Here is a 15489-nt window from a genome sequence, read left to right on the forward strand (position 1 = left end):
GCCATTTCCTTCTCCAGGGGATCTTTCTGACTCAGAAATCGAATCTGCATCTTCTGCACTGGCAGGTGTATTCTTTACTGCTGAGCCACAAGGGATTCCCATATATTCCCACACACATACTGCTGTAAATCAGAATAATGAATACAAAATGCAAAAGGATCTCAGAGGTTAAAATCTATGCCGTGAGCTGCAGCAGCTCAAAGGTGCAGGGAGCTTGTGCATCTTATACCTACTGGCTGCTCTGTACTAGCTCTCCTCATCTGGTTACCTTGCTGTGCGCTTGATAAATAAAGATAAGATAAATTTAAGAAACAGTTTTCCCTTAAGAAACTCATCACTCAATAAGAAGTGACAGAGATATGAATAATGCAGAAGGGAGTGGTAGGTACTATGCAAATATTTATGCGGTGGGGGAACAGAGAAGACAGAATAGAAGTTCTTAGATTCTCAGTGGGCAGTGAGACAAGAGCGTACAGAGGATATGCTAGAGAAAATGCAGCTCCCTCCTGTCTAGGCTGCTCTGGACAGAGGTGAGACCTGTCATGCCTCTGGGGCTCTGTCACACCAGGCTAGTCTTGGGAGCCTGAGAAATCACTAGAGCTTTCATAGCCCACTCTGACCAACTTCTGGTTGAAAGAAATGAAGGCTGCGTTACCAAGCAGACAGGAGCATTCTCAAGTTTTCACACGGAACAACTACTTTGTAAATCCAAATGCAAACTCCATTAGTACTTGGCAGGTCCAAAACAGTTGTCCTCTCCCCATCAAGGGAGCAGGAACAGCCCATGTGTTTTGCAGGAATTTCTTTCTAAGTTTCCCCCTCTCATCTATCACAGCTAAATGTCCCAGAGCCCAGACTAACTCACTTTCTCCTTAGACCCCACCCTAAAAGGTGCTTAGGACCAGAGGCACTGATCCCAGCTGATGAGTGAAACTGACTAGCGGGGCAGCTTGTTAAGAGAGGCAGTCAGGGCAGCAGACTCCACCGGAAGCAGTCTGACTGCAAAGTGTACCTGTCCCTCCTGGGAAAAGAATGTGGATTCCTTTCCTGAAGCCTGCACATCACAGGTGATGAGGACTGACTACCCGAGCAGGCAGCGAAAGGGTGGGGGTGAGAAGAGCCGATCAGGCGGCCTTGCCCCTCTATGGGGGTGGGTGGTGGTGGCAGTGAACACCATTGCTATAACTCAGATACACGGGAGATCCTCAGACAGGCCCCCAGAATGGTCTGCCCTCTGCAGATCCTGCTTGTTACCCAGGAGCCAAGGCTGTAGTCATGGAAAGAGTCTGGCAGCAAATGGAAGAAAGTCAGGAACCCTGTCACTGGGGGCCCCTGGGTCCACAAGCAAGGTCCTGAGGATGCCTGGGAGACAGGCATGCCCCCTGTCTGTGGCCCCTTTATCTTTAGGTTGGAGAAAACGTGCTTGCTATGGAGCAGCTTCCCCTCTGAAGTTCACTGAAATATTCACCAGAGATGGTGGGAGGCAGTGAGGCAGTTGGAGGGCCCCAGAGATCAGCCAGCTCAGGACTGTCCCCAACCACAGGGTTAGAGGGGGAAGCCAGGGCCAGACAGGGAGAGACTCTCTGGGTCAAGGAGGCCCCACCAGAGTCTGCATGGACTCTGAGCCACTGGACTCCCAGGCCTGTACCTGTTCTGCTAAACTGGGCAGCCCGGACCTCTGCAGGGCCTTCCCATCCTGTCTCACCTCATCAAGCTGGGCGGAAACATACAGTCTGCGTCCTAGGTCATCACCTTGACATTCCATGTATGAAAAACAGGTGGAAAAGGAAAAGTGGCTCATGCCAGACCACAGCTGGTACCTGACCTAGCAGGTTTGGGGTCCCTTTGCCTAGGGCTCACTTCACCACATGCCTGGGTCTCCCTAAGGAAATGCCCCGAGTCTCAGCCCAAGCCACCCCCTCGTTTCCCTCCTGGAAGATGTGCAGAGCATCCAAAGGCTAACCCAGAAGACCCCTGCATTGCCATCCCTAGCCCTGGAGGCTGAATGTCTTTACCTTCAAATGCCCGGGCAGCATCCACGAGGTGGGTCCAATCTAACCCTGTGGCCGTGTCTGGGAGGGGCATCAGGCCAGGATCTGCGCACTTGGACTTATCCGATAAGGACCCATCGGAGAACCAGAACTCATCTAGACAGGAAAAAACCCAGAGCGTCAGTCAGATAGCAGTGTGGGTACTGGCTGGGCCTTCAGAAGGGCCCAGGGGGGTTCTTGTCCCAGGTAAGAAACACACATCCCACCGCTGTTTGTGAAAGAGCCACAACTGCCAGGCTCACTTAGGGGTCGCCAATAGGCAGGGGCCGGTGCAAGATCAGGGCTGAGGTTCCCACAAACCAGAAAAGCAGAGGTGAGCTCCTCCTGGGTGGGCTCCTCTGAAGGACATTACCTGGGTCTGACCACCCTGAAGATCACGTCCTGTTTTCCTCGGGATGACTTACCCATGGGAAGAGTGTTGCAAGCCTCTACCGTAAAAACAGTTTGGTACAATCTCTTTTGTACATTTCGCTATGTATAAAAGTGGTGATTGAATTTCGCTTGTGACTCAATGAGACGGTCTGATCAGTGGCTAAACCAGAACCCGCTCCCCATCCTGCACTGAGTATTTGCTAGTCTTCTGTACAAAGACACCCTGTACACTTCTCCTGAACTCTCATCACAGGACGTGAAGCACTTACGTCACCAGTAATACTGGCTGTTAAGAAGTCATTATGCATCTGCAGACACGCTTCCTGAAGGCTAGAGCTCCTCTAACACGCCTCTTCTGGACCTGCCCAGAACCGTGGCACACAGCTGCTCACGGACACATCTGACTAATTAGACCAATCAAAATAATGACCACCTGGCTGTCTGAGCCTGCAATTAAGTTATGGAGGGGCCGTAATTAACCAAGTGCACCTGTAATTTCAGCTCCCACATCCTATGGGGTGGCTGTGAAGTGCTGGCATCTGGACCAGGATGGAGGGAGCCTGGGATTTGCCCTTGAAAGACACTAACACTCCCTCTCCAGCACCTTCCACATGAGCTCTTAGCCTAACTCCAGCAGCTGCAGTTAACAATGGAGCCACTCTGCTCTTAATACCACCCCACTCAGATGTGAAACCATCATCCCCTCCACTTATTACTTTTAAAGATTTTTTTGATGTGGGCCATTTTTTAAAAGTCTTTATTCAGTTTGTTACAATATTGCTTCTGTGGCATGTTTTGGTTTTTTGGCTGTGAGGCATGTGGGATCTTTGCTCCCCAAACAGGGACAGAACCCACACCCTCTGGATTGAAAGGTGAAGGCTTAACCACTGGACCGCTAGGGAAGCCCTGCCCAGTCCATTTTGCAGGGAACCCAGTGACAGGTACTTTATCAAGGTAACTCCTGCCACCCTCCCCTCCACTTGCTCGTGCTTTACACTAACAACCCTTTCAGCATGTTCTATGCATGAGGTTCTCTGTCCTTGTCTACTCCTCTCCTGATGGCCCCTCTGAACCCATGGAGGCACCACAGGGCAGAGGATGGACTGACTCCACCCAGGTCCCATCTTTACCCAGAGTTTAAGGTTCAACCCCCCAGGGAGAAAGATCAGGAAGCCTGGGGACCTTCAGTCATTTGCCAATCACTTCCTTTATCTAGAGACAGCAGCTGAAATAGGTTTTCTGCACCAAGTGTAAAAAAATTATTTGACCTGGTGGCAATTATTCTCACAACTGATTTCCCTGCAGCTGAGTGTGTCATGGATATATATATATATATATATATTTACATGCATGTGGCAGCTCTGGGAAGGGTGCCCCAGGGCTGGCTGGAACCCAACGTGCATGAGGCACCCCCTCACCCGCTGCCTCTCCTTCCCTCACTGGAGAGGAAAACATCAGGGAGTGAAAAGTTATTCAGGTGAATGAACATTTCTACAGAAAGTATACTCTCTTGGTCACGTTTTGCTAAGAAATGTCAAGCTGAGGATCTTCTTTGCCTTTGTAAAGAAATAGTCCTTCACCTGAGCGTTTAGCATCTTAGAGCCTAAAATCAGACCCAATACACTCTGTGTGCTTTCTCCTCGGGGCCACCAGACCATGCCGACCGGCACTCACCCAGGGGTCCCCGACCTTCAGGATCGAATGCCTGGTGACCTGAGGTGGAGCTGATGTAACAATAATAGAAATACAGTGCACAGGACATGTAACGTGCTTGAACCATGCTGAAACCATCCACCCAAACCCCCGCCACTGGTCTGTGGAAAAACTGTCTTCCAAGAAACCAGTCCCTGGTGCCATTAAGGCTGGGGACTGCTGTTCTAATTGGAGCCAGGCAGAAAGGAAAAAACAGCAGAGACAGAAAAAGGGGCAAACGCAGGGAGAGAGCAGTGCTGGGCTAGAGTCCATCGTACCCTCGTCCTGTCCCTATCGCTCTGTGGGCTCAAAGAGCATCTTTCCCAAAAGCCCAACGGGGTAACTGACAAAGGAGACCTGGTTGTCCTGGGCTAAAGATTAGGCTCTGATTTTATGCGGCACAGATCTGAAGCTTGTGGTCAGAAGCTTCTGCCCAGAGTGAGTGAGGTGTGGGTGAGTGGGCCCCACAATCCCACAGCAGGGCTCGTCACAGCAACAGGCAAAGCCAGGACATCCTTTGAACCTCCTCCAACTCTGACGGAGAACCAGGAAAGAAGGGATGTGCGCATGCTAAGTTGCTTCGGTAGCATCCAACTCTTTGTGATCCTATGGACTGTAGCCTGCCAGGCTCCTCGGTCCATGGGATTCTCCAGGCAAGAATACTGGAGTGGGTTGCTATGCCCCTCCTCCAGGGGATCTTCTTACCCAGAGATCGAACCCACATCTCTCTGTCTCCTGCATTGGCAGGCGGATTCTTTATCACTGAGCCACCAGGGAAGTCTGAAAAGCACCGTACACATTGGTGTATTTAAAATAATCAACAAGGACCTACTGTAAAAAATAAATAAAAATAAATATAAAACAATTTAAAAAAATACCTATTTTTTTCTAATGCTTGGAAAATCATATAATTGGGTAAGGCTTCAAACCCCCAAAAGTTCTTTACAATATTTGTAACTGACATTAGGCTCACCCCAGTGATGTTTACTCTGCACCTGCTGTATTCCAGGTCCCGGCAGGTACCCTATCACCAGCACCCAGGGATGGAATATCCGCAAGATGCGGGTTCTGCCCTTGAGGAGCCATCAAGGAGCAGATGAGTCGTGCAGCTGCTGCTCTGCAGTCTGGGGAAGTACATGCAGGAGCTAGCCCCGGCGCTCGGTGAACCACAGCAGGTATCACAGGTTGTTCCCTGAGCTTTCCAGGTGGGGAGGACGAGACATGACTTAGGTGCCAAAGCCTGCTACTTCTGGGCCAGTTCTCTCAAGCCAGTGCTACTCTGGAGTCCCTGCTGCTCTTCTGGCCAACCCACGAAGGGAGTCATGATTTCCGAAAGACGGCTGAAGTGCAGGCAGCGCTGCCTGAGCCTCCACTCTCTGGCCTGGACATTGATCATGTGGCTTCCTGTTTGTTCATCCAGACCCTGAAATCTCGGGGACCATCTATTAAATCTGACTTTACTGCTGCTGTTATAAATGCTGAGGAGCCTTCCTGACAGCATTTCCTGGTGGTCAAACAGCTGTGGTTTCACAATTACTCTCCAGAAACCGAGGGCTCTTCATTACAGGGGAGACTGAGAACATTTAAAATAGAGAAAGAAATGCCCCATGGGGTCAGAGAGCACCCTGCCTTTAATGTCTGTGGACACTGTCTGTGGGGCGAGTGAAAGCCCACACACACGGAGTCTCCTGCTGGGGTCTACGGCATCTTGAGTGGCTACTAAATTAGAAGCAAATTACTGATTTCTTTTACTTGTATTAAATCTTCCTCAGGCCTTTTAAACTTCAAGGATCATCCTTTGTGAGGCGCTTAGGTGTCACAACTAGAGGATGTGGGAACACACAGAACCTAATACTCTTTTTATTTTCCAAAATTTAAGAATTCTTATTTGTCTACCTACCTATGAAGATTGCTACCATTCCCTGGAGGGTTTTATATATTCCATAAAAAAATCACAAGTTCTCTTTAAACATGCTCTAAACCTGCCAATACTTGGGACTGCGCTGAGTGAAGCCAGGTGACCACGTGGTCTCGGAGGAGAGAGATGCTATGAGCACCTTTCGGTATCTTTGGTTTGGGGACCTGTGAACTGTGTGTCAAAATCTCCCACTTTTTTTTCTACCTGGCCCACTAAAGGAATTTTACTCTGAAACCAGTGATGGAAACAAAGGCCCTAAATGTAATGCAGAAACATCTCAGATTTTTTTCAATTGTTCAAGCAAGTCATTTTTTTGTACCTCCAAGTTGAAGACAGAACGATGCAGCACATTCAGGGTCCTCCCCGACCTAGGAAATATATATGAATTGTGACATGAATCACACCTAAAATGTGCCTATTAAGTGTCATCTGTCTCCCAAGGCTGGATTAAGATTCTGGTCTCAGGAGAAGAAAGATTCTGAGACAGGCCCAATTTTGAGACATGGAGAAGCTAAAGCTATCAGAAGGAGAAGCCTGTGACTGGTAATTACATGGAGAAAAGGGGCAGTGATGAGGTCTCACGAGATTCACCATGAAAAGATAGGCTTGCCAACCCTTCCTCGCACTGTCCTTGGTCCAAATTAGGAACCAGATCCAAACAAGTCTGTGAGCAGAAGATCAGACGCTTGCAGGAATAATGATGGTGAAACTTCAGGAGAATACACATGCCTTCTGCATATTCTGGTTCCACCTCTGTTGCTATTTAAATATCTGGTGCTACCCGCTTTGGCAGCACTAACCTAACTTCCAGTCCAAGACATGAAGCTAAGTGAAACACCTAGGCAACCCCAAGTAGTCCTCATTTCTCGCTCAAGATGTCTGCTGGGCACAAGATTTCATGTGTCCACTCTCTAGTGTGTTCCAGGGTCAGCCTGTTGGAACTACTCTGAGAGACAGATCTGCTTACTGGGGCTCTACTGAGTGATTAGAAATCACAGAAGGCAAAGGATGATGGACATCTGCCTTGAGTAGACACAACAGAGATAACCGCACAGGTCATCCCACACTGCAGTAACCAGTGGGAGTCAGGGGCCCCAGGGGTGAGCATCTTCCCAAGGACGACCAGGTCCTTAGAGCTGCGTCTCTTGGTGGGAAGGGAGGAGAGAGTCCCAAATTTTGGGGGGAAGACAAACTAATTCAAATTACTCCCAGCTACCTTACTGACATTTTGTCATTCTATCCATCAAACTGACAGAATATTTTTCTGAGTAGGTTGCTAAGTCTAGAAATTGGAGGAATCACATGCCCTGATGGTTCAATGGTAAAGAAGCTGCCCGCCAATGCAGGAGACATGGGTTAGATCTCTGGATCTGGAAGATACCCTCGAGAAGGAAATGGCTACCCATTCCAGTATGCTTGCCTGGGAAACCCCATGGACAGAGGAGCCTGGCGGGCTCTCGTCCATGGGGTCACAAAGAGTTGAACTCAACTTAGCGACTAAAAAACAACAACAACACGGCCAGATAAGATTTCCCTTGAGAAGAGCAAACAGCAAGGGCCGTTCTCACTGCTTTTCCTAGGGGAGTAGACAATGAATTCAAGTCAGGCAGTTTTAAACTTGCATAGCGAACAGTCTCTCCTGCCTGTTTTCAACTGTGCCTTTGAACATAGTAAAAAAAGAATACAGTTCTGTAGGAGGTAAGTGGAGAGATAAATCGGCATATCTAGATAATAGAACAGTAGTCAGCACTAAACGGAAGTGAGCTATCAGGCCGTGGAAAGCCATGGAGGAACACTGGGTGCATTTTACTAAGTGAGATGCTAAAGAAGCCAATCTGGAAAGGCTACCTCCTGCACGATCCCAACTATACGACAATCTGGAAAGGATACAACTATGGAGATTACCAGAAGTTAGGAGACAGGGATGAACAGGGCGAGCACAAAGGAATTTTAGGGAGATGAAAGTATCCTGTATACTACCATAACGGAAGATACGTGTCGTCATGCATTTGTTCAAACTCATGGAATGAACGACAAGAGTGAACCCTAACGAAAACTATGCACTATGGGTAATGAGGATGTGTCAATATTCCGTAACGCACCCCCACGATGAGCGGTGTTGATAATGGGGAGACTGTGCCTGTGGGGACGGGGGTGTGTATGTGGGAATCTATGTGCCTTATGCTCACTTTTGCTGTGACACTAAGATGGCTCTAAGTAAGTAATGTTCATTAAGAAAAAAAGTTAAACAAAAAAGAGCATATACAGTTGACCCTTGAGCAATGTGGTGGTTAGGTGTGTGGACTTCCCATGCAATAGAAAATCTGTGTATAACTGTATAGTTGGCCCCCATATCCGAGGTGCCACATCCCCTGATTCCACCAACCGTGGAGCATACACGACCGTGATATTTACACTGGAAAAAAATTTGTGTGTAAGTGGATGCCTGCAGTTCAAATCTGTGATGTTTAAGGGCCAATTGTGCGTTCTCCACGTGGAAGCAAATGAATGTAAGAATGTGAGAACTATATTAACATTTATTCTGTAGATTTCACCATCACACCACAAGCATTTTAAGTGGAAGATATAACATTTGCAAGAAAATAGTTTCACTGGTTTCAGGAGAGCTTTCAAGAGGCCATTAAAGTCATCTATTTACAAAAAAGGACACACATTTGCAGAAATATTAGGGTATTAGAATATGTCTGTCTGACCTTCATATCCTTATCAATAAAGAGTATAAAGGTTTCTCCAGTTTGGGCAAAAGGACTTTTCGTAACAAGCAGGATATTATGTTACTTAAAGAAATAGATTAAGAATTTTATGAGACCACGTTCATTCCTAATTATGTTAAACATTAGAAAGATTATTAGAGCTTTTATGTCATTTAGCCTGGGATTTACATATGAAGTTCAAATTGGTTCTAAAGGATTCTAAAGATAATGCTTTCTATGATGAAATTCAAAAAACAACCAAAAAACCCCTGATGACAGATATATTTGATTAGATCCTCATTCTTTCTGTACAACAGAAATTAACTATGAACAAAGAAAATAAAGCTAACTAATGTTAAAAAAAAAATCACCCTTCAACACTGACATGTTAATAAGGAACTAACACTACATAAAAAGGAAAGATTTTAGGATCTGAAGGAAAATCATTTAGAAAGTATCTAGTCAACTGTGGCTAATATATAAAGAGTGAACTGGACACAGAGAATCTAAGTGGTGGGGCTTGGGCCCATGCATCCTGATGCCCCGGCGCCACCTTCACCATCACCATTAGCAGGTCTCAAAGATTAGGAAGCAGCAGACACAGAAGGTGAGGAAATCAACCTTCGTCCCTGCATGCTGACCACCAGGAAATCTGCCCCATGCCACCATTTTTTCTTTATAAAATCGAGTTTTAGACATTTTTTTCTTTATAGACATAATAGCCCAGTTATAGTAGGTTAGTTTTTGCCTTGATAAAAATGTTTAATGTGGGATTTTCAATTTTCTGCCAAATTGGCAGTAGTGCTTAACTTTTGAAAAAAGTCCACTTTGGGGCTTTATCACCTTTCAGTTCAGTTCAGTTCAGTCACTCAATCGTTTCTGACTCTCTGCAACCCCATGGACTGCAGCACGCCAGGCCTCCCTGTCCATCACCAACTCCCGGAGTCCACCCAAACCCATGTCCATTGAGTTGGTGATGCCATCCAACCATCTCATTCTCTGTCGTCCCCTTCTCCTCCTGCCCTCAATCTTTCCCAGCATCAGGGTCTTTACACCTTTAAAAATTACTAAAAAAACCCAAACACCCAACCAAATGATATATATAGATTAAAGAATAAGCAAGTCCCCCCAGCCTCTGTAAGAGACCCACCCCAGAGAGCCCGCGAGGCCGGCGCGGTCCGCCCCAGGCACTCACTGCGTAGGCTCCCCACACTGGGCACAGGCTGGGTCCGGGGTGGCAGGGTGCTGTGGTAGGGAGGGGTGGTGCTGAACAGGATATCGTTGGGCAGTGCCTGGTCAAGGATGGAACTGCGGGAGCTGCCAAAGGAAGAGCCCCTGCGATGGCTGCAGATGCTCTCGTCCGAGAGGGTGCGGTACAGTGAGCGCCGTGGAGACAGGTTCCCATAGAACGAGAACTAGGGGTTCACACAGGGGAGAGAGGAGAACAGACATCAGAAAGCTGGAAGCGTGGAGCTCACCTAACTAGGGTGGGTCCCGAACCTGCCCTGTGGGCATCTCTGAGCTGTCCCCAGGAAGGCTCAGGGCTGCAGCTCAGCGATGTTACACCAGGCACTTGGGTCACAGACACAAACAAAGGCTTCCTGCAGTTATTGGATTTGAATGTTTTCCTCCTCTGACGTTCTGTGAAATATTACCAGGAATTAGACATGCACAGCTTTATTAATTCTGAAATGTTAAATGGCAGCTCCATTACCATATAGCCACGGCAGCTTCTGGAAATACAGAAGGTCGCCATTCAAGGCAATAGTTATTTGAAACCACACCGACTGCTGGCTTGATTTTAATTAGAAATGACTGCATTTTAATATTAGGTGATTTCTGTACCAATCACCTACATGTGAGCTTCAATCTAATCTAGGTAATAACATCAATTTTTTGAGCAGAGCAGCTTTCTACATTGAACAAAAAGGTTCAAGAAAGACAGTATCAGTCCAGGAAAATCTTATTGTCTATGCACTTTAAAGTAACACTCATAAAAGTTTATTACCGTTACTGAAAATTGAGTTATAGTAGTCAATCATAATTGGATTTAAAGAAACCATTAAAAGTATTGTTAAATCATAGATGGAGTAAGGAAAATTCATACTAGTGAAGCAAGCAGTCAAAAACTCAAGAAAAATTTAATCAAATCTGAGTTTCTAACTCATATTCTGAACCACATTCCTTATTCCTTTTGCATCAATACTAGTAAAAGCCAGAAAGTTTGCATCAAGCAAATATAGAAACGGCTATTTACGTTTGTCAATGCAGCCACAAGGCTAAAAATATTTCTATTGTATGCGTTCCTTCCATTCTGTCGACGCTGTCCAACTGATGAATGGGAACCAGAGTGTGTATGAACTACAAAGTTTACACCATGAAAAGAAGGCAGTTTGTCTTAGAAGAAAAAAAGAAAAATGTCAAGGAGAAGTTCGTTCCTATTAAAAGAAAAGGCATTTGCATTTTTGGTACAACAGCCTGCACCCAAGCTCATATAGTACCATATACGTGATTGGATACAAGTTAAAAAAAAGAAAAAAAAGACTCATTCTGTTGAATTCTGCTGGGATTCCCACTTCACACACGACCAGCAGGCTCTTCAGAACTCGATTACAGACCCATTAGATTAAAGCAGCTTTGAGGTAGCATCTCATTAGACTGTTACTCTCAGAACACAATTAGGTTAATTGCAGCATTGTTTTATTATAGGGAAGAGAGGGAGCACAAAGACTTGCTGTTTATCCTGATCACAGTCAAGACGGCAATGCCTGACTTTTTTCTTTTCATTTGGACAAGAGAGTGCTGAATTAGCAGGGAGAAGGCTGCACTCCATTGCTCACTGCCGCCAAATACTTATGGGCACATCACATCACCATTCGGGCCCTCAGGTACTTGCCAAAAGAGGAGACTGGACTAGACTGCCTGTGAGCTCCTTTTCGTACCTTCCACACATTAACCAAGAGGCTTGAGGGACTGTAACAATGAATGACAACGCTAAAGCGAGTAAGGACACTAGGTGATCTGATGGTAGCAACAGGCGGCAGAGTACGTAACTCCTGCCCATTTGTGGGACAGGATGACAACGCAGCAGGATGGCTTAGACAACCCACCCTTGGTACAGTTCTGGAGCAAAAAAGTCAGGCGGTGTGAGTTTTAACAGCTCTTGTTTCTGACTACCCGTCATGGGTCCCGTGCGAGGCTGGTTCTTATGTCCGCTATAAGCCTGTAAATTCTGCAGTACACTTATCATTGCCTCCTTTTTGCAGAGGACAACACTCGGCCAAGAAGTTAAGTCACATGTACAAAATCACATAGCTAAAAAATAAAAAAGCAAATCACAGAGCCAATGTACAAAATCACGTGGTGAAAAGGAAAAAGAAAAATGAAAAAGACATGCCACATGGCTGACTGTCCTCGCAGCTAAGAGGTGAGGCCATGCCTGCCTGCTTGGAGCTCCCTCTATCCGTCCAGAAGTCTCCCTTCCAGACCTGTCGCAGCCTTACTCCGCTTCCTGGTGGAATAACAGTGTCAAAATGGCCCTGGGAGTCCTGGCGTCTCTTTAGGCATTTCCTTAGTGTTTCTGGTAACTTCAAAGCTACACAAAAGTCACTGACCTTCCTCCTCCCCTCCTCCACCGAGGGGCTGTCGGGAAGCATCAGTTTCAGAAAGTCTTCTTTCGAGAGCACGTGCTGAGTTTCTGAGACAGCATCTCCCACCACTGCTTGCTGCTGAGCTGCCGAGGACAGCAGGTCCATCTCGCTGTACAGCCTGGGAGGAAATTAAGATGGGTCATCGGCATATGTAAAGCGCCTGTACCCTTACGGACTAAAATCCATTCTCCACCTTCAACCACCACATTCACACACACACACACACCCAGCTCTTAATTATTGAGCGAGTTCACTTTAGCCACATCTCCTCTGGATCCCCATGCTATCTCACATGTATGAAATGAGCTCAACAGCAGAGTTAGGGTTCTGAATAATTCAGAGACAAATCAGATCCCCAAAGCCCTGAATGAGAAAACAGAGTCAACTTTTCAAACAAGGCTGTGTGTTCCCTTTCCTAATCCGTATCAGAAAACAGTTTCAATAATTCATCAGAGATTATCCTGTGTTCTTTGAAGGAAGCCTGGTGCTTCTCAGGAAATTGAAAGAGCCTTTCTCTTGTGGCTGGACAAACACACCCCACCGCCCATCCAGCAACACAGAGCGCAGGACTCTGGGGAACTTGACACTGAAGAGTAATCGATCTGGGCACATGCCAAGCATTTTTATTATCAGCAATTTCACAGAGCCGCTTCAATAACTAAAGAAGCTGTCTCCCTTATCAGTGTATAGAAATGTATTTATGGACAACAAAAGACTATCTAGCTGAATTACTGTTTTTGCTGCTTTTCCAGGGAAAAAACTGGGGAGTTATTTTTTAAAAGCTTTGGTCTGAAACATTGCTGAAGACATGATGGGTATAGAACCAGGGGCTGGACTGTCAGCAGAGATGGATGGGCCACGTGACCCAGAAATGTGATGCTGGTCCAGGGAGGCAGGCCACAGAGGATGACCTGTGTCACCGTCCTGTGTCACAGAGGTGACCCTATTTCTAACGCAAGGCTATTGCGTCACAGGGGAATGGCTTGCTGAGAAGTTATCAGGATATGACACACACAGACATGCTCAAAATTAAGAACTATTTATCTGAAATTGCTACAGCTCTTGCTTTGTTCTCGAGTTAGGTGCGGCGTCCCAAACTTTTTGGCTCTGGAAGCACCAGCAATGCTGATGACATGAATATAGCGACTGGGGCAGAAACTATAAAAATCTCTAAATGTGACTGAAGATCTGGTTGGCTTGCAGGATGGCAGGGCATGAAGATGGAGCTAAAAAAGAACCCAAGACCCGGGGGGATAGGGGTTCTGCGCAAAAGCCATGTGGGAAAACAGACCCTAGAGTTTTTGTGAAGAGGGCTTCAGATGTGCGCAGCTGTGGGCCCTGAGATTTGGGGTGGAGGCATGCAAGAGCTCCAGGCCCTATTTACTCTGGGAAAGACACAGGGGAGAAAAACCCAAACACAGGTCTTCCCATTAACTGCTAAATGAAAATGTAATACCTAGAGTTGCTGATACATGTACTCTCCCAGTTTCCCCATGTTTTTGAATAAAATTGCTAGCGTTTTCTGCTAACTTAAGTGCCTTTATTAAAATTACCAAACGATATGTCAGAGAGTGGGCTTCCCAGGTGCTGCAGTGAAATAACACATCTGTGAACTGCCTATGAAATACTGCCGTTAGTAACTGCTACACTTTCTCTCCTCCCTGAGATGGGGTATTCTTGAAAACGGGACGTCGGATGTAATTAGCTTTGTATCTCTAATGCCTAGTGTAATTCTCCACGTGGGTAAACCCAGCATGGTGGTGACCACTACCATATATCTAGAGTATTCTCGGGACATTGAGGGTCTGCAGATGGTATGAGCTGCACTGTGCTCAAGGCACACGTTCACGGCTGCTTAATAATGAGCCAGGAAGCAGCTCTCGTTTGCTGCACTTTAAAACATGCTGCTTCTGCTACGTTGCTTCAGTCCGACTCTGCGACCCCATAGACGGCAGCCCACCAGGCCCCACCGTCCCTGGGATTCTCCAGGCAAGAACATTGGAGTGGGTTGCCGTTTCCTTCTCCAATGCATAAAAGTGAAAAGTGAAAGTGAAATCGCTCAGTCGTGTCTGACTCTTAGCGACCCCATGGACTGCAGCCTACCAGGCTCCTCCGTCCATGGGATTTTCCAGGCAAGAGTACTGGAGTGGGTTGCTCTTTCCTTCTCTAGGAGATCTTGCCAACGCAAGAACTGAACCTGAGTTTCCTGTGTCTCCTGCATTGGGAGGTGTGCTCTTTACCACTGAGCCACCAGGGAAGCCCCAGAATATAGCTTTATGGGCAATTTCTGCATCATGAGAAACTTCAAGGGGGCACAACTTGTTTATATTTTGTGTCCACTGAGACACGAATATTTGCTAGTTCTCAGAGGGACACACATGATGCTGGCTGATCTTTTTTAAAGTGTATCCTTCAGTGATTTGGTAACACATTATTTTGACAAATCTCAATACAGTTGGCAAGTCCTGGAGGACCACAGTCATGATACATTACCATGTCTGCGTGAGATGGACGGTACATCTGACAGGATGAGCAGGGCCCGTGAGAAAAGCCTTGGGGAGGCCTGGGTTCGAGTCCCAGCACCCAGCTGGTGTGATGAGGAGAAATAACCCCTCTGCCCTCCAGAGACACGAACCCCTCACTCACAATACTCCCCATGCTGGCTCTATTTTATGAAGTCAGTGCTGCTAAACGAGTGTTACAATGCACCAATGCTGAGGCTCTCTAGGGAGAAATGTCCAAGTGGGTTCCTTCACCCTTTCCTGGCTCTTCAAGGAGACCCTTAGGGAAGATACAGCCCCTCAATGATGTGCAGAGAACTTCTACAAATAACTGGTGGAACACAGGAGCCTCAGAACGGACCCCTGTGAAGCACCGGAAGAGTATCAGACAGAAGTACCAATGTGACCCCAGGAACATGTGTTCATAAAATGTGGTCATCTCTAAAAAATTTCTTTCTAAACAACTTCTTTGCAATTACTGGCATGATGGGTTTTTCCTGAAAAAAAAAAGAAAAAGACTGCATATTCAATTTTCATTTTATTTTAAATTCCTATTATTTTTTAAAAAATGAGTGATATGATGATCTTTTA

General features: G+C 46.5%; 1 protein-coding gene across 9 annotated transcripts in view; it reads right to left on the reverse strand.

Annotated features, from left to right (window-relative positions):
• SIPA1L2 (signal induced proliferation associated 1 like 2) overlaps positions 1–15489 on the reverse strand; it is a 246944-nt gene that overhangs the window by 16702 nt on the left and 214753 nt on the right. For 5 of the 9 annotated variants that reach the window (XM_027531061.1, XM_027531063.1, XM_027531060.1 and 2 more), the window contains exons 17-19: positions 12362–12515; positions 9898–10162; positions 2016–2147 (exon numbers count right to left, since the gene is read on the reverse strand). In XM_027531061.1, coding sequence (XP_027386862.1) covers positions 2016–2147; positions 9898–10162; positions 12362–12515 — 551 coding nt within the window. The remainder of the gene's footprint in view (positions 1–2015; positions 2148–9897; positions 10163–12361; positions 12516–15489) is intronic. The other 4 variants (XM_027531068.1, XM_027531064.1, XM_027531067.1 and 1 more) reach the window with 2 other exon arrangements.

Source organism: Bos indicus x Bos taurus, chromosome 28 (assembly GCF_003369695.1).
Source record: "Bos indicus x Bos taurus breed Angus x Brahman F1 hybrid chromosome 28, Bos_hybrid_MaternalHap_v2.0, whole genome shotgun sequence".
Lineage (NCBI taxonomy): Eukaryota > Metazoa > Chordata > Mammalia > Artiodactyla > Bovidae > Bos > Bos indicus x Bos taurus.